Here is a 19109-nt window from a genome sequence, read left to right as displayed (position 1 = left end):
TTTATTCTAGTACTATTTTCCTACTTTTCTTTCTTTTTCAAAATATTTCGATTAAATCTGCTAGAGTGTAGAACTCTTGTCACTTTGATCCCTTTTCCCTGTACCTGTATGTCCCGTGGTAATGATGCTCATAAGCAGTGAAATTGTTTCAAGAAAGCCACACACTGAAGGCTGGGCTCCAACAAAGGATAGGAGAGTATACAAAGCTGTGAGGTAATTTACAGATTACATACTCATCCTATATTATGGGGCATTAATGATGGTGTTTTATTTTTTTAGGAATCAAACAATAGTCCTTGCTCCACAAGAAACCATCTTCAGAGCCGAAGATCTATCTGTGATTCTTAAAGCATATGTGTTGGTGACATCCTTAACCCCTTTGCGTGCATTCATTCATTCAACTGGCACAGTTTTGAATCCACCAAAGAAAAAACGCTTCACTGTCAAGGTAAAATTTCCATCGATGCTGTTATTTCACAAAAAGTATGCCGAAGATAAGGAAGATAAGTAAAATGTGTTGGGTTGCCTTTCTCCGACCTTTATGATTATCAAATCCCATTGAACAAAAAATTGCATCATTTTATTGCTGCAAGCAGAGATTTTCATTTAATAGGTGTAAGTTCAAAAATGAACTGGAAACAACTTTATTCACCAGAGATCACAAAGGCTGCATCTTTTTTTTCTCAATTCATCATTTTAGTTCAATTCTTTGACCAACTACAAAGCTAGTTCTTGGCTGTATTATGTTTTTCTTGACTTTCTATTTTTTAAGAAAAGTATAGTCAATGCAGCAAATGAAAATATAATAATATTACCTTATGGCTTTGCTTCATTCTTAGGAAGCAAATGCCTGTTTCTTTACAACAGTAAATATGGAATATTTGCTGAGTGAAAAGCAAAGCTCCTGTATTTAGTGTATAGTACTAAGCCATGATGTAAGGTATGATTAGAAAGTTTTGAGGAATAACTCAATAACAACCCAAAGAAGTTTAGTTATAAAAGGTAACTCAGGTTAAGTCAGGTGAAAAATAGGTCTAGTGACAACATATTTGATAAATTTTAAGGAATTTCTAATTCTACAGAAATAATTGGAGGACGGATAAGAGGCGATTGCTCTGGTCAAAATTTTATCCCCTAAACTCAGGAAGAGGAGCTTGGGGAGGAGGCACTTTCCTCCGTTATAATCCATCGAACTTGGGGTTTAAGCATGAAAAGGGTGCAGGAGTGAATGCCAAATGTGATATAATCACACATATCGCATCAACTCCTCACCTGAACAGGTGGACTTCACATCCTTAAGGGGGAACAGGCAGTGATTGTCCTAGGGGATCACCAAGGAGAGGCAGGAGGAAAACAATAACACTCTCCTCCAGCTTGTCCTTTTAAAGAAGCCTCCAGCAACAACCTTTCCCAAAAACTCCAGTCATCCCAGTTCACTGCCACCACTGGCCAACCAGTTCGAAACAGCTTTCAGAATCCCATGTCCTTTTGCTAAAGTCACTCTTCGATCTCATTTCACCCGTGCTAGTTAATTCGCTATCTTGGTAAGAAACTGAAGTTTCTAGATATTCCAAGTAATTTTTAAAAGCTTTTTTTCATTTTTCTTTAAACACCACTTGCCCTGACCACCATAGAAACAACTGGCAGAAATAATACACATTCTTGTGATAGTTTTTATGTATTTGCTAAAGTTAACTCATGAGAAAAGAAAGCTCTTTGTGATTTGATTTTCTTTATATTTTCAGGCTTTAGTCATTTCTTTGTTTCTCATTCATATCTTTGCTGTGTCAACAGAACAGATGCAAGCTGCAGTTGTAGTATAGGAAAGCACGCAGTTCTTGTCTTTTTTATCCTCTCTTCGGCATTTTTTTTCCTCAAGATCTTGCCGGATTATTCTGAACAACACCATTACCTGCTCTCAAAAGGAGGTAGTGCAGCTTCCTGAGATAATGTGCCAGTGGACAATTATTTCCTTGCGAGGTCAAGTTATGCTTGATGCTACAGATAGAGTTAAGAAAACAAGGAGATATTTATTTACCCTTCAACTGAAGTCCTTATTGCTTCAGCAAAACAAATAGATCATACTTATCTGTTAAATCACTACTATTCTCCAAAATACTGCTTTATCCTGAAATTTTTAGATGTGAAAAAATACACAGAAACTGTTATCAATGCCGTTGTGGAGGACAGAACCCAAACCCACGGTTAAGACTAATCATGTGACCTCAAAGTTTTATGAAACCCTGATCTTAAATTCCATAGAACATGGTGTGTGTGTGTGTGTGTGTGTGTGTGTGTGTGTGTGTGTGTGTGTGTGTGTTTGTGTGTGTACGTACAGTATCCTGAGTTCAAAGGCTTAATTATTTAGTTAAATCAGTAGTGATTTATGCCCTGTGCAGTGAGGCAAGCTCACTAAACTGGTTATCGGTGGCCATTTATAGAATATTCTGGCAGCTAAAGGAGGTATGAGAGTAATAACAGATATAACTGTGAGCTCATTTACTTCCAATTAGGTCTGCTGCTGAGATATTTAATCTGCCAAAGCTTTGGAGAGAGTTGAGAAATATCAAGAAAAGAGAATTTGAGGAGTAATGGAAAGTAGAAGTTTTGTAAATATTTTTTAAATCCCCTTTTCTACAATAAAAATAATTTAAATGCGAGATATTTCCAAAGGATATTCAAATATAAAAGGGAGTTGGAGATGGAAAAAGGGAAAGAAAATTAACAGCAAGTGTAACATTTGCTTACTATATCCTTTGACCTACATTTTTTGAGACATATATCCTTCCCTCTTCGCTTTTGTTCTTTACCCAAGTGGTGAGTAGTAAACTATAAACACTGACCTGTATCTTGCTTTCCTCACTCACAATAGATCTTAGATATCTTTTCATATTTATTTTTTATTCGATTTATTTAAATAAACAAATAAAAAAAAAATTTTACCCATTTTTCCTGCCCTACCTCCACCCCGTCTCCCACTTCTGGAAACCACTAGTCCATTCTCTGTATCTATGAGCTCGTATGTATGTGTGTATTTATTTTTAGATTCCACATACATGAGGGATGATATGGTATTTGTCTTTTTCTGCCTAACATGTTTCACTAAGCAAAATTCCCTCAAGATACATTCATGTTTCTGCACATGGCAAGATTTCATTCTTTTTTTTTTAAGGCTGAATAATATTCCATTATAAACATATCAGTTTCTTTATCCGTTCATCCATAAATGGATACTTTAGTTGTTTCCATATCTTGGCTATTGTAATAATGCTACAATGAACATTGCATGCGTGTATCTTTTTGAGTTAGTGTTTTCATTTTCTTCAGATAAATACCCAGAACTGTAACTGCTGGATGATATAGTCGTTCTATTTTTGATTTTTTTAGGACTTTCCACAGTAGCTACTCCAATTTGCATTCTCACCAACAGTGCACAAGGGTTCTCTTTTCTCCACATCCTTGCCAACACTTATTATTTCTTATCTTTTTGATAATGACCATCCTAACGGGTGCGAAGTGATATCTCATATTGATTTTGATTTGCATTTCCCAGTGAGTAATGATGTAGAGCATCTATTCACGTATTATTCCATGCACAACCATTTTTGCTGCTAAGGCAATGTCATTTTCTTGGTAAACATAATAAATCTAATTTTAAGCAACATTTAATGCAAAAATGTCTTTCCCTGAAAAGCTCTTGATTCAATTATAAAACACTTCAATTATCTCTATAAATTCAAGTGTAGACCTCTTCCACACCATTCTAACTATAACTTTTGGTCAAATTCATCCATGGCTATCTTTATACGCAGGTCACATAGATTAACTGGAAGAAATGTCATAAATTCAAATTTGGTTCTTGGAATACGAAGTCACAAGGTATGCCATTATCTATTGTAAAGTCATCCAGCAGAGAAGAAACTCATATCTGGAACTTCTTTCTGACATCTGGAGATTCTTTATACCTGTGATCACAGCTAACTGCATGGATGAAAATTGTATTGCCGGAGTGATTTGTGACCTCTGGAAAAAAAATTTATGAAAAGCTCTATTTTTTCTAGTTGAGATACAACTTAAATGAATTCACTGTTTGATCAGCCATCCCACATGTAAAGTTGTTCATTTGTTGATATTCGATAGTCAAAATTACACAAAAATGATGCTTTGAATGTAATCAGCTCTCAAATGTGTCTTGGATTGAATTCAATCAAGATCATTTAAAAATTTTAACTGCGTAAAGAAATTCTTCAAGACTATTTAATCTCTAACTGTTCTAATTCAGCCTCTGCATTTTCCAATGATCTTCTAGTGGTTTTTCCAGTAAATGCATCAGACAGACGTCATGATCTGCATTTCTAGGCAGGGCCACCTTGATAGAAAGGGGAAAACACAGGACACTGCGGCCTTTTCTCAAGTCAATACCTGTGAGCATCATCTCTGGTGAAAACCCAAGTTAAAGTGAGCTCCTGCCCAGCCTGTGGCTCTAAGTCACCAGCCCTCTCTCTACCAGCACTGCACTGGCCTTTGGGGGACCATTTTTCCATATGCTCTCATATTGATGCCATCAGCACATGTGCACAGATGAGAGAGTGAACCTTAGCAAAGCAGGAATGTTGTTATTTACACAGACTCTTTTAAAAGAATGCATATATCTCTTATTCAGTTTTGGAAACATGACACAGTTGTAGGGAAGGGACGAAGTTAGCCTCATTTGTTGTCGATATTTATGCAGTGCTTTTCATAACATCGGGCAAGATAGCTCATATATTCCCGGGTTCAAAATGAGTTATGTCTTTGAAAGCAGGCATAAAGTTACAGTATGGTTTTTCAACCTTAAGAAGTTTTCCTGTACTGATCTTCATTTTACAGCCAAAACTGCAGACTATGGAACAGACCTTGTAAAAGACTTTTTCACTGAGCATCTGGCCAGAGAGATTTATATCAGATGTAGAAAGAGCATGAACAAAAGCCTGCTCCTGGGAGTTTGTAAAATGAATTGATGTATTACTTAATCTACTCTTACTTGGATTAAATTTAAAAATTGCATTAGGGTGTTCATTTTAAAGTATGACTTTATATAAATAGAAATTATAGATAACCAATATAAAATTAAATAAATAAACATGGTACTAAAGTTGACTTACAATAAAAACTAAAATAATAATTGCAGAATAACAACTTATCTAATCAGCCTCCATTGACATTAAATATTATTTCATGCATATCTTTGTTCTAGAAAAAGTGATTGTTTTGCAACTGCACATGATTTTAAAGGGCTATTGATGTTTGCTGTTTCTTATTTTAAAATTTTCATTCATTCATTCATTCTATTCATCCTCAACATTGTTCCCTAAAAGATTTTTCAGGTAATTTTGTGCATTTATTAATTCTTAATACTGAACCTCAATTATCATCCTAATGGAAGAAAATTATTCATTAATCATGGTCTTATTTATTTGATCAAAAATGATCAGAACGGTTGCAGGCAATGTATCTTAGAGAGCGCCTGGCACATGGTAGGCACTTAAAAAATTTTTACCAATGAACGTTTGTCAATCATTATCATTTTTATTAAAAATATGTTATTAATTGGAACATAGTACGAACTTTCATCATGAGAAAATGATTTAAGAGTAAGGTCCGAAACAAAAGATAAATATGATGAATTTACGTGTAAATATCTCTTCCAAACTAATGTAGTGAATTTCTAAGTATATGTAAATATAATTAAATGATATGTATGCATTATGTATATTATATGCATAGACACACATATATAAAATGTGTTACAGTGACAACATAAGGAAAACTTTAACCCTAATGAATAAATTTGATGACTTTTTCCTTTAGTAGTAGAAAATGAATGGGCATCAATTAAATATCCAGAAAAATTGAGGTTAGCTAATATTTAGAGATTTCAGAAAGCGTGAAATCAGGATACATTAGTGAGTTCCTTCAGAATGTGGGATAGATGGAAACAGAGAATTCCTCAGTGATATTTTGTATGTTAGGCTGTGTGTCTCTCCAGACTGGAGCCCAGGAGTCGATGAACTGTGGACGTCATAGAAATTCTTACATATTAGTCTATGTAGGCTTTCCTCTTTCTGCCATGGTCCAGCACAGGAGTGTCACTCCAATTTGTTACACCCTGCTAATCACAAGTTTATAAAATAAACAAGTGTTGAGAATAAAAATGACATTAAAAAAGAGATCTAGTGTAAGCAATGTTTCAAAAACTTGTGTCCATAGAGAACAACGTCATCTTAATTTTTGAGTTTCTCATTATTTCTTTGATAGCTTTGCTTGCTAAGCCAGAAAGATGTTCAAAGAGAGAGCAGCTGTAATCCCTTCCTTCACTACCCTCCATGGAGCTGTGGGTAATGGAACCATGAATCAAGGCAAAACTCCCTGCCGTCTTCCTGAATTTTTCCACTTCTGTGCAGGCACCTACAGAGTTACTGAATTTAATTTTATAAATCTTGATTCCTGAGCTTTGACAACAAGGCTCACCCGCGTGTTCCATCACTGTAGTAATGGTAAATACTCTCTGAGGACAGGAAAATATGTTGGGATGAATATATCAGACAAAGACAGCAAAGAATCAAGAGAACGAAAATGAAGGAGAAAAATTAACTTGCCTAAATTTGTTTAAAATCCTCAAAAGAAGAAATTATGTGGGGTTTTTTTTGTATTTAAAAAGGAAATAAGCCTTCAGTGTCTGACAAAATACCTAGTGCTCAGCAGACAGAGCAGGAAAGAAGTGGCTTTGAACAGAGACTCCACACTTCAAAATGCTGAAAAGAATCATTAGTAATAAAATAACCCCTTTACAAAGTGGGATGTGAATGCAAAGTAATAACAGTGAAGACAACGGCAGGAATGTCTCCAAAAATTCATTACTTTAACACTTAAGTTAATTAAAAAATATGTACCCAGTGGAGAAGACAGATGATATTTACAATTTTTTTTCTTTTGGTATGAAACAAAGTAATTTTCCACTAGTACATTTCAAAGCTTATTATGTTTGTCATTTTAAACATTTTTATTAAAAATTTTCTTTATTCTTTGATCTGTTCAAAGACTGTGACAAATTCTAAATATAAAATATCTGCAAATGTGCCAACTAGGTAAAATTGATTTGTCTGCTAAAAGAAGACACACTTTTGCTCCCTTCAGGAAAAAATCTGACTTACATTTGTCTTACATGATTTATGCATTGCAAGTTTAAAATGAAATGCAAGCTTTTCCATCCCATATATAAAACGCGTTTTCAAATTCGAAAGGAACAGCAATCTTTTGTCACCAAGGAAACCTACATAGCCATGAGATAAAGCAAAGCAAAATACTGTATTGCCCCCAAGTGGTTGATTTAGGTATTGCACTAATAGCCTGAACTGTTCAACTGTGAAAGGAAAAAAGGCAGAAATGTTTCAACAGCAAAGCTTTGACCTTTTACTTTCATTGGATTATGCATATTTATCTTTAAAATGTTACTCGATTATTCATACTGTGGTAGGAAAGCTATAACGCTGAATAGAAATTCTTAATAGTGATAAATCCTCAGTGCAATTTCAATTACCGAGACCACAAAATTATTCGAAATGGCTTCAGCATTTGTCAGTCATTGGACATTTAAGATAATTTTGTGATATATAGTTTTTTTAATTACTATAAACTTAGCACTAACATTAGACTTAGTATTTGAAAATGTATTACTTTTATCCATTATATTTTGTGTGTACTATTGAATTTCAACTTGAACCTTAAATATGCTGTTAACTCAAATTCCTTTGACTTATGTAAATGGCTTAATATTGTGATATGGAACTGAAAAATTGTATTTTTTTTTTCCTCTGAGTGATACTAAGGCAGACCAACAAGGATTCTTTCTCAAGATTCTGCACACATATATCGTGCTGTAGTCTATATTTACTGTGATATACAAATCAATTTCATTGCTTTTGTTAATTCTGTCTTAATGCAGCATCTGTCTGTAAGGCAGCCATTCTCTGACTTCCTCTCTTACTGATATAGAATATTCCATACCCACCCCTCTGTCTGCTTTGTCTCATAACTTGTCTTCTCACCCCACTGCTACATTTATGAAACCAGTTTTTAGAAGCTCCAAGAAGCAGGTCTTTAAACTTTGGAGAAAAGACTGCAAACAGGAGAGAAGTGCCAGGTCTACGTGTGTGTGTGTGTGTGTGTGTGTGTGTGTGTGTGTGTATTCATATGCTGTGTGACAACCCCTTTAAATTAGCTTCTCCATGCCTAGTATCTAGTCTTGCAGAATCCAATAGTTCCAGGTAGCACAGCCTCCTCTACCAGCTTAAAAATATCTTGTACCAAAATGATTCCTACCAGAAATTTTTATTCCAGATGTATTTGAAAAGTATGAGATTTTCCCCATGAGCTTGATTACCCAAATCATTTACATAAATAAAATATATTCAAGTCACAGAGGGTAAAATCATTACTCTGAACTCAGAGGACACAGTAGAAAAACATTATGCTAAGGAAATATATTTCATTTTCATGCTTTCAAATAGGTACTGGCGAAGTGAAAAGAAATGTGATTTAAAATATGAATAGGACAATGATGACATTCTCTCAGTCTGGGTGATAAGCAAATATCCAATTTACTTTAAAAGTGAAAGAAATAAAATCACTAAAACTGGGTCTATAGTGCTGGATAGAAAAGACTACAAAGGAAAGTTCTAAGACATGACATCTAGGGGTCTTGGGATGGACGTGCAGTAGGAAAGTTCTTGAACCAGCAGTGTAACTTCGGGCAAGTCTTTCAAGCTCTCTGAACCACTTTCTCTATCTGTAAAATAGGAATAGTAAAATACGGTTTTTCACTCTTACAAAAATTTACTGAGTACTTCCCACATGCTAGGCATCGTGTTAGATTCCAGTGACAAAGTAATAAATAAGACAAAGTCCCTGCCTTTATTCTTGTATGAAATGGTAGGTGAAGTTCAGATAACGTGTATCGTGTTAAACAAAAGGGGAATCATAGAGAGGAGGTGGAGAGAAAGGTGAGAGCCAGATCACACAGGGCTGAGGGGCAGAGTAATGAATTTGGATTTTTTTTTCCCATAAGCAAAGGGACAGCACCGAAAGACAGTGAACGAGGGACCGTTATAATTTGATCGAGCTTTCCAAGCACACTCTGCTGCTGTGTAGGGGGCGTGGATCAAAGAGGATTGTGAGTGGAGGCAGAGAAATCAGTTACAAGGCTATTCAGGTGTCCAGGTGAGGAGGATGGTAGCTTGGACTAGTTGATCGGATGATGTCTTAAAGGAAATGAGTGTATACCTTTTAGAGGTAGAAACAAGAATTATTGATGAGCTGAGAAGGAAGATAGCTATTTGAATGGTGGTACCATTTCCTGAGATAGGTCAGATGGAAGGACATGGGACAGAGAAATGTAAAATGAGAACGTAGAGGGAGAGAGACAGGCTCCTGATCTCACAGAAGCTTACCCAGTTGTGTGGTTTCTACCCATTTGCCTGGTCTTTCAACCTCCTTTGCTCCATACCCTGCCTGAGGGTCCTACACAGAAAAGTTCCACCATGGGAACTTGGTGTTTCTTTACTCATTCACTTTCTCTCCCCGCCTTTCCCCTTCCCATTTCCCTCTCCCTCCTGCCATTTCCAACGGAGGTATTCCCTCACTTCAAAAACAAGAAGAGAATAACTAGTTGCTCTCACTTCCCAGTGTGACAAGGCAAGATCCATGCTTCCAAGAGGACTGATATGACTTGAACTGTGCTTCATAGGTATGACTCCGACAGGAAGGAAAGAGAAAGCGCTTAGGGGCAGGGAAATCAGAAATCAGTAGTCAGGACCACAATGGAAAAACACTGGTTTGGGCTAAATAGCATTACATTTAATTAAAATATTAAATCATGAACTTTTAAATTATGTATAACAATTAAATGTTCATTTAAATTACCCTATATAAAAGAATGAGTTTTGTTTGAATACTGGTAAAAGAGAGGTATGAGGTAAGCGACACGAGAGAGGAGTAGGAAAATAGCAGAAGGTTGCAATAAATCTATGGATTCAACAGACTTTAACACTACAGACCTCATAAGTTAGGACAAATTGCTGTATTTTTTTATTGGACAACCAGAATCCATTATTTTTATAACAAATATATTTCCTCTTTTGTGATTGACCATGAAACTTAAAAAATCCTCAAATAGATACCCTGCATAAAATATGCAAAACGTAAATGAAAAATAGTTCCCCGTTTTGTGTTCTTACCCATATGAGAGTGTTTATAGATATATGAGATAGGTATCTTCCTGCCAAATGCATCCTTGTTTGGAAATTTTTGTCTTACCTGTTACAAATATTACCTGTTAGGAATATTACCAGATTTCAATGTCATTTTCTATTCAAGACCATAAAATATAGAAAAATCTCAAAACAAGCTGTCAGAACTTAGTATTATTTTTTTTGGAAGCTTGAAGAATGTCTGTGTTTTAACGTTAATGAAAATTGTTGTGGCCTACTTTAACAATGACATTCACATAAAGAAAATTGGTAGACATTATATACAGAGTCCAATGATAAAATCTTTACAACCTTAACTTTTGCTCTTTACTGTTAAATTTCTCTGCTCCTTTATATGCCACTGAGAGATTTCAGAAGGGGCAATAAAGATAACCTGCCAATTTTCTGAGAAGGTCGAATATAATGCAGTCAAGGCTCTACCCTTTAGAGCAAATAATTAAATTTTTATGCTATTCACAGCCTTTTGTATTCCCACACCTTGTTTCTGATCAATTCTTTGATATATAGGAGGGAGAATTTTAAGTTTTCAACTGATTAAATCACTAGGAATTTCCAAGTTTAATGTATGCTTTAAAGCTTAAGAAGTATAAATGAATAAAATTATGTCACTGGAAGCATAAAACTTATTTAAATATTGGAGGTTTGATCTAATTCCAGAGAATGAGTAAAAACTACCCTAACATAGGTTCAGTCAATTAATTCAGTTTTTTCATGGTTTACCCTAAAGGAAGCCAATTTTCAATGAGCTAAAACAAATGATGAGAATATTTATGTTCTTAAGTCGTTTGACTTAACACAGAATTTGTTCTTGATCCAGGCAATTTGATTTAAGTTACAGAGAAATATTTTTAGTTTTCTCCAAAGGTAATTAAGCTACATAAATGCTCAAGTTGTTAAATTGATATTTTAGTTGTATGAGCATAAGGGCATGTGCTTAAAATTGCAACAGTTTCAAACACATCTTGCATGAGAATAAAAACAAGAATAACCATTCTTCTGTGTTTCATGGTCCATCCACATTCCTAAACTAGGACAATCCAAGGCACAGTGACAGAGGAAATGCTGGGGCCTTGCCACTGGGCTTTACTGAGTTCAGCACCCATACTAGTTACCTCCTGGCTATGACCTTAGGCAAATTACTTGTGTTCTGAAACCTCAGATTCTCTATCTATGAAATGGGGATAATGAGTATCAACCTTAGCATTGTGGTGAATATAAATAAACCAATGCATGAGGAATGCACAGCATCTGGCACGTGGTCTCAGCTTGGCTAATGTTAATGATCATTATTAAATACGACATAGAATTATATTCAAATACCGCAATGTGTACTAAATGAAAAAAATTACATCAGTACTTAGGTTTGGTATTCGGTCATTTTTCTTCCTCTCAAGTCTTCCCCTCTCTTTTTCTTCTATTATTAAATATCAGATTTCCTCTAAATCAGGTCCCTTTAAAACACCAAGAAGACTTCATTCTCGAATCCAGGGGTTCAGTAGCGCCTCATCTGCTACGGCCCGCTCATGTGCGCTCACGTGTGTGCGTGCGACACGGGCGTCCCTCGGGCCCGACACATCCAGAGCTGCAATCCTCAGGCAGGTGTCATGTGCCTCCAGGGATCCATCACGACTCTCCAAAGGGGTCACAAGCAAGTGGAGGGTTTCCAGAACCGATGCCCATAACTTCATCTTCTATGCGTACGCCTTGCTAAAATCTGATCTTGCTGAGAGGACACATCTGAAGCAGGTTCTTCTTTCCCCACCCCTTTCACAGACACCCCTCTGCTCTTGGAAAGACCTCGCTCTCACGCCTCCTAATATTAATTATCATGATGATTGCTGCAGAGTGAAAAAATTCTGCAATAAAACCCAAAATAACCCCAAAACAGACTAATTTAAATATGGTTTTCATTAGAGAAAGTGAAGGATGCTAATTGCAAAGTAGTAAATCCTTCACAACTCGATTTTAGTTTTTAACAAAATTAAATATTTCATGATAAATCGCTGTGTGGTTTTTTTCATATATCTTGGAGGGAGTTCAAAGAGCTGAGTGTTGTTTTAACTAAACTGTTCCATCCACGTCTATGTATTTATGTGAACAAGTTTTCCCTATGTTTACATTAAAAGTATTAATATTGATACTGAACTCTTCTTATTCTAGTAAAAAGTAATATACTCTCCATGGGTATACAAACTAATTGAATAAAAAGAAATTATATTCATGTTAGGGGTGCACTTTCAATATAAATTTACTTGTTTATTTTAGAAATTATTTACTAGGATTTGTAATATACTCTATTGCTTTGACCAATTGAGTACAGCTGGTAGTTGTAATCATAAATTTTTTGAAAGAAAAAATATTTTTTTAAACTTAGAGCCATATGGTAACTGAAATTTATAAACTTAAATTTAAAAAGACATTTTTTCTTGAGAATTTTCAGGTGACCAAAAAAAAAAAAACAACTTTCACATATAAAATATATTATATTGGTATAAAATTCTTAGGTATCCAGATTCCTTTGGATACTTTTAAAGAGTTTTTCAAGAGTCTTGGTGAGAGGATAGTTAGGTCAGAGTCAGAAAGAGCGATCCTTGTTGAGTTTATAAAAGGCAGAATAATATCAATCAAGAACAACAGACATATAGTTCAGCTATATTAAAAACAGGAAGATTTAAATGCATCCTTGTTTTCTTTTAATTTGGAGAAAGAACATAGAATCTTGGATTTCATTAATTTAATTCAGTGCCTTTAGTTCTACTCATCGAGAAAACTGAGTCTGAGCTCTAAAGTGATATTTCTTTTTAAGCATTGACTACAATCCGCAAAGATCATTCTCTAGACTTTGTGTCCTACCATTAATTTAGACTCTCTTCTGGATAATTCCTATCAGTATTCAAGCCTGCTGTGTGATATTTCTCATTCTAAACAAGTGAACAAAAAGTTCAAGGAGAAAAGACTGTGGATAAAAGAGTGAATAAGAGGAGATAGAGATTATTTCCACCATTTGCAGGAGCTGAGAAATAGAATGAAGGACGGTTTTTGTTTGTTTTGTAAAGAAGTCCTCTTTTGGTCTTTGGTGATACAAAATTAGCAAGTGTTTTACATGGCTGTTGGAGAAAGTGAGGCTGTGAAAACTGCAAAATTCCTTTCAAACATTTTAAATTGTGGATATGTATATACATATATATATATGTCATAAAATTTACCATCTTAACCATTTTGAAATGTACAGTTCAGTAGTATTAAATATATTTACATCGTTGTGCAACTAATCTCCAGAACTCTTTGAAAAACTGAAATTATATACCCATTAAACAATAACTTCACATTTCCCTCCCACTCCAGACACTGGCAACTACCATTCTAATTTTTGTTTCTATAAATTTGACTATTCTAGATACCTCATGTAAATAAAACTATACAGTATCTTTTTTTGAGTATATTATTTCACTTGCATAATATCCTCAAGGTCTATTCGCAGTTTAGTACATGTCAGAATGCCCTTCCTTTTCTTATTTATTTGTTTATTTGTCTGTTTATTTGTTTATTTATTTATGATGACATTGGTTAACAAAACCTGATGAGTTTCAGCTGTATATTTTAACAGTAAGGCATGTATATATTTAGACTGTGTGTTCACCTCCCATAGTTAGATTTCTTTCTGTCACCACATATTTTACCCCTTTAATCCTGTCTACTTCCCTCCTCCTCCTTACCCTCTGTTAATCACTAGTCTGTTGTCAATATCCATGACTCTCTGTTTGTTTGTCCTCTTTGTTTGTTACTCGTAGCTCTCTATCCGACATATAAGTGATATCATATGATTTAAAACTTTTTCTGTCTGGCTTTTTTCGCTTTGCATGATTATCTCAAGGTCCATCCAGGTTGTTACAAATGGCAATGTTTCATCTCTTCTTATGGTTGAGTAACATTTCATTGTATATATGTATCACAGCTTCTTTACCCAATTATCTATTGTAGGACACTTAGGTTGCTTCCGTGTCCTGGCCACTGTGAATAATGCTGCTATGAACATCGATGTGCAAATATCTTTTTGGATATGAGTTTTCAAGTCTTTGGGGTAAATACCTGGTAGAGGAGAGGGATTGCTGCATCATATGGTAGATCAACGCTTAGTTTTTTGAGGAACCTCCATACTGCTTTCCATAGTGGCTGTACCAATTTGTAGTCCCACCAGCAGTGTATGAGGGTTTCTATTTCTCCACATCCTCTCCAACATTTCTTATTACTTATGTGTTGATTATGGCTATTCTAACAGGTGTGAGATGACATCTCATTATGGTTTTGATTTGCATTTCCCTAATAGCTAGCAATGTTGAGCATCTCTTCCTATATTTGTTGGCTGTTTGTATGTCCTCTACGGAGAAGTGTCTGTTTAGGTTCTCTGCTCATTTTTCTATTTGACCATTTGTTGTTTGTTGTTATTGAGCCATATGAGTTATTTGTATATTTTGGATATTAGGCCCTTATCAGAGGTGTTGCTTGCAAATATATTTTCCCATTCGATGGTTGTCTCTTTACCGTGTTGACGGTTTATTTTGCTGAGGAGAAGTTTTTTAGTTTGATGTAGTCCCATTCATTTATTTTTGTTCTTACTTCTCTTGCCTTTAAGGTCAAATTCATAAAATCCTCTTTAAGCCCAAGGTCCTTGAGTTTTATTCCTATGTTATCTTTTATGCATTTTATTGTTTCAGGTCTTATATTTAAGACCGTAATCCATTTTGAGTTAATTTTGGTGTGTGGTGATAGACAACAGTCTAGTTTCATTCTTTTGCAGGTGGATTTCCAGTTTTCCCAGCACCATTTATTGAAGAGGCTTTCATTTCTCTACTGTATTTTTTTGCTATTTTGTGAAATTTATTTTCCCATATAAATATGAGTTTACTTCTGGACTCTCAATTCTGTTCCACTGGTCTGTGTGTCTGTTTTTCTGCCAATGCCATGCTGTTTTGATTATTGTTGCTTTGTAGTATAATTTGAAGTCAGGCAGAGTGATGCCTCCAGTCTTGTTCTTTTTGTTCATGATGGCTTTGGCCGTTTGGGGTCTTTTGTGCTTCCATACGAATCTGATAATTTTTTGTTCTATTTCTTTAAAAAATGCCAATGAGATTTTGACAGGGATTGCATTAAATCTGTATAATGCTTTGGGTAACAAGGCTATTTTAAATATATTGATTCTTCCAATTCAAGAACACAGAATATCTTTCCATTTCTTTGTATCTCCTTTGATTTCTTTTAATAGAGACTTGGAGTTTTCATTATACAGGTCCTTCACATATTTCATTAGATTTATTCCTATGTACCTGATTCTTTTTGTTGCAATTGCAAAAAGAATGATTTTTTCCATTTCTTTTTCTGACACTTCATTATTAGAGTACACTATGGATTTTGGGACATTGAATTTGTATGCAGAGACTTTACCATGTTTGCTTATTGCTTCTAGTAGTGTTCTTGTGGAGTCATTAGGGTGTTCTATATACAGAATTATGTCATCCTCAAATAGTGACAGTTTGACTTTTTTCTCTTGTCTGATTGCACTTGCTAGGGCCTCCAATGCTATTTTGAATAACAGTGGTGATAGAGGACAGCCTTGTCTTGCTCCTGATCTTAGAAGGTTTTTAGTATAATGTTGGCTGAACATTTGTTATATATGGCCTTTATTATGTTAAAGTACTTTCCTTCTATACTGATGTTAAGTGTTCTGATCGTAAATGGGTGCTGTATCTTGTCAAAGGCTTTTTCTGCATCTATTGATATGATCGTGTGATTCTTATTTTTTAATTTATTTATGCGGCGTATCACATTAATTGATTTGCATATGTTTAACCATCCCTGTGCCCCTGGGATTAAGCTCACATGATTGTGGTGTATAATCTTTTAAATATGTTGCTGTATTCAGTTCGCTACTATCTTATTTAGGATTTTTACATCTGCATTCATGAGAGATATTGGTCTATAGTGTGTGTGCGTGCGTGTGTGTGTGTGTGTATGTGTGTGTGTGTGTGTGATCTTTACCAGGTTTTGGTATCAGAGTATTACTGGCCTCATTAAATGAGTAGGGAAGTATTGTTTTCTCTTCAATTTTTTTGGAAGAGTTTGAGGAGAATAGGTATTAAATGTTCTTTGAATGTTTGGTAGAATTCACTGATGAAGCCATCTGGTCCTGGACTTTTACTTTTTGGTAGGTTTTTGATGATTGTTTCAATTTCCATATTGCTGATCAGTCTATTTATATTTTCCAGTACTTCTTGATTCAATCTAGAAAGGCCGTATTTTTCTAAGTACTGGTCTATTTCTTCTAAGTTATTGAATTAGGCATTATATACTTTTTCATGGTATTCTTGTATGATCCTTTATATTTCTGCAGTGTCTGTTGTAATTTCCCCTCTTTCGTCCCTGATAGTGTTTATTTGTGTCCTTTTTTTTTTATTTAGGGAATCTAGCCAGGGGATTGTCAATTTTATTAACCTTCTCAAAGAACCAGCTCTTTGTCGCATTTATTTTTTCTATTTTTTTTTGTTTTGTTTTCAATTTCATTTATTTCTGCTCTAATTTTGATGATATCTTTCCTTCTGCTGAAGAGGAAGCGTTAAGTTGTTTCTTTGGGCTCGTTCTTGTTTTTGGAGATAGGCCTGTAATGATATGAACTTTCCTCTTATGATCGCTTTTGCCATGTCCCAAAAGTTCTGATATATTGTACTATCATTATCATTCATTTCTATGTATCGCTTGATCTCTTTTTATATCTTCTTCGATCCAGTTATTTTTCAGTGGCATGTTGTCTAATATCCATATGTTTGTGGTTCTTCCCTCTTTTTACAGTTGATCTCTAGTTTCAAAGCATTATAATCAGAGAATATGGTTGGTATGATTTCAACCCTCTTATATTTGTTGAGGCTATCTCTGTGTCTCAGTATGTGGTCAATCCTTGAGAATGTCTCGTGTGCACTAGAGAAGAATGTTTAAGCAGCTGTTTTGGGAAGAAAGTCTCTGTAAATGTCAATTATGTCCAGTTAGTCTAATGTGTCATTTAAGGATGTTATTTTCTTATTGTTTTTCTGTTTGGATGATCCGTCCATATCCAACAGTGGGGTATTTAGGTCCCCTACCATAATAGTGATTCGGTCTCTTTCTCTCTTTAGTTCTGTTAGTAATTGCTTTACATATTTTGGGGCTCTCTGATTGGGAGCATAGATATTAATAAGTATTATGTTTTCTTGGTACATGATTTCTTTTATCATTATGTATTGTCCTTCAGTATCTTTTTTCATCTTTTTTTTGTTTTTATTTTGTAGTCTATTTTGTCTGATATTAGTACTGCTACTCCTGCTTTTCTCTGAATACCATTTGCTCGAAATATCACTTTCTACCCTTTCGCTTTGAGTCTATATTTGTCTTTGGAGCTGAGATGTGTCTCTTGGAGGCAGCATATGGTTGGGTTTTGTTTTTTGATCTATTCTGCAACTTTGTGCCTTTTTATTGGTACGTTCAGTCCATTTACATTTAGGATGATTATTAAAATATGAGGTCTTCTTATAGCCATTTTATCTTTTCCTTTCTGGTAGTTCAGTATTTCCATTTCTTCCTTGTCCTTGTGTTTCTGTTTTCTTTATTTTGGTTGGCTTTTGTGGGTTTTCTCTCTGGTCTTTTTTGTTTTATGTTATATGCTTCAGTTCTGAATCTTTGGGATGTGGTTGCCATTATGAATATGTAAATGATAGTTTTATATATATGTATTATACACACATGCGTGCGCACGCATACACACACACACACACACACACACACACACACACAGTCGTCCATTTACCTCTGCGTGTGCCTTATCTCTATTCCCCTATGTGAATTTGGATCTTTAGATCCTCCCTTTTTCAGTCATTGTTGTCTCAATTTGTCCCTATGTATGATAAACATTCATTACTATCTTGCTATAGCAAATCTCTTCTTATTTTTAAGCTTATAATGCTCTGTTCCTAGTAAGGGTTGCACTCCCCTCCTTCTATCAGCCTGAAGAGTCACTTTACTCCTAATTATGTATTTTGGTCGTTTTGTTTTAGGTGAGCTGACCCCTTTCAGTATTTTCTGTAATGCAGGCCTCATAGTAGAGAATTCTCTCAATTTTTATATGTCTGGAAAGGTATTTAATTCTCCTTCATGTATAAAGGAGAGTTTAGCTGGATACATTATTTTTGGCTAGTTCCTTTCATTTAATAGTTTGAATACTTGATTTTACTCTTTTCTGGCTTGTAATGCTTGTGCTGAGAAGTCCAATGATAATCTAATGGGTTTTGCTTTATAAGCTACCATCTTCTTTTCCCTGGATGCCCTGAGAATTCCGTCTTTGTCATTGATTTTTTATCATTTTAATGCAATGTGTCTTGGTGAAGGCCTTTTTTAGATTGAGATAATTGGATGTTTTGTTGACTTGCTGAATTCCAAGCTCCAGCTCATTCCTTAGATTTGGGAAGTTCTTGTCAACTATTGGTCTGAAAATGCTTTCTAATCCCTGCTCCTTTCCCTCACCTTTGATAATGCCCATTATTCTTATGTTTCCTGTCCTGATGGTATCAGATAATTCTTGTATTTCTTTTTCATTATTTTCCATTCTTTGGTTTCTCTCTTCTTCCTTCTGATTTATTTCTAGATTTCTATTTTCAATATCACTGATCCTTTCCTCCATTTGGTCAGCTCTATTTCCCAAGCCTGTTATTTCATTTTTCAATTCTTGCAGTATGTTTTTTATTTCCAGAAGGTCTTTTCGGTTCTTTTTGAGGGTTTCTA

At 34.9% G+C, this 19109-nt stretch overlaps 1 protein-coding gene across 3 annotated transcripts in view; it reads left to right on the top strand.

Annotated features, from left to right (window-relative positions):
- The window catches only part of CPED1 (cadherin like and PC-esterase domain containing 1), a 256715-nt gene that overhangs the window by 92494 nt on the left and 145112 nt on the right, over positions 1 to 19109 (top strand). For all 3 annotated transcript variants that reach the window (XM_016125247.2, XM_016125248.2, XM_016125250.2), the window contains one exon: positions 280 to 448. In XM_016125247.2, coding sequence (XP_015980733.2) covers positions 280 to 448 — 169 coding nt within the window. The remainder of the gene's footprint in view (positions 1 to 279; positions 449 to 19109) is intronic.

This window comes from Rousettus aegyptiacus, unplaced genomic scaffold (assembly GCF_014176215.1).
Source record: "Rousettus aegyptiacus isolate mRouAeg1 unplaced genomic scaffold, mRouAeg1.p scaffold_m13_p_13, whole genome shotgun sequence".
Taxonomy (NCBI): domain Eukaryota; kingdom Metazoa; phylum Chordata; class Mammalia; order Chiroptera; family Pteropodidae; genus Rousettus; species Rousettus aegyptiacus.
Note: the sequence above shows the minus strand (reverse complement) of the source record. Positions and strands in the feature narration are given on the sequence as shown.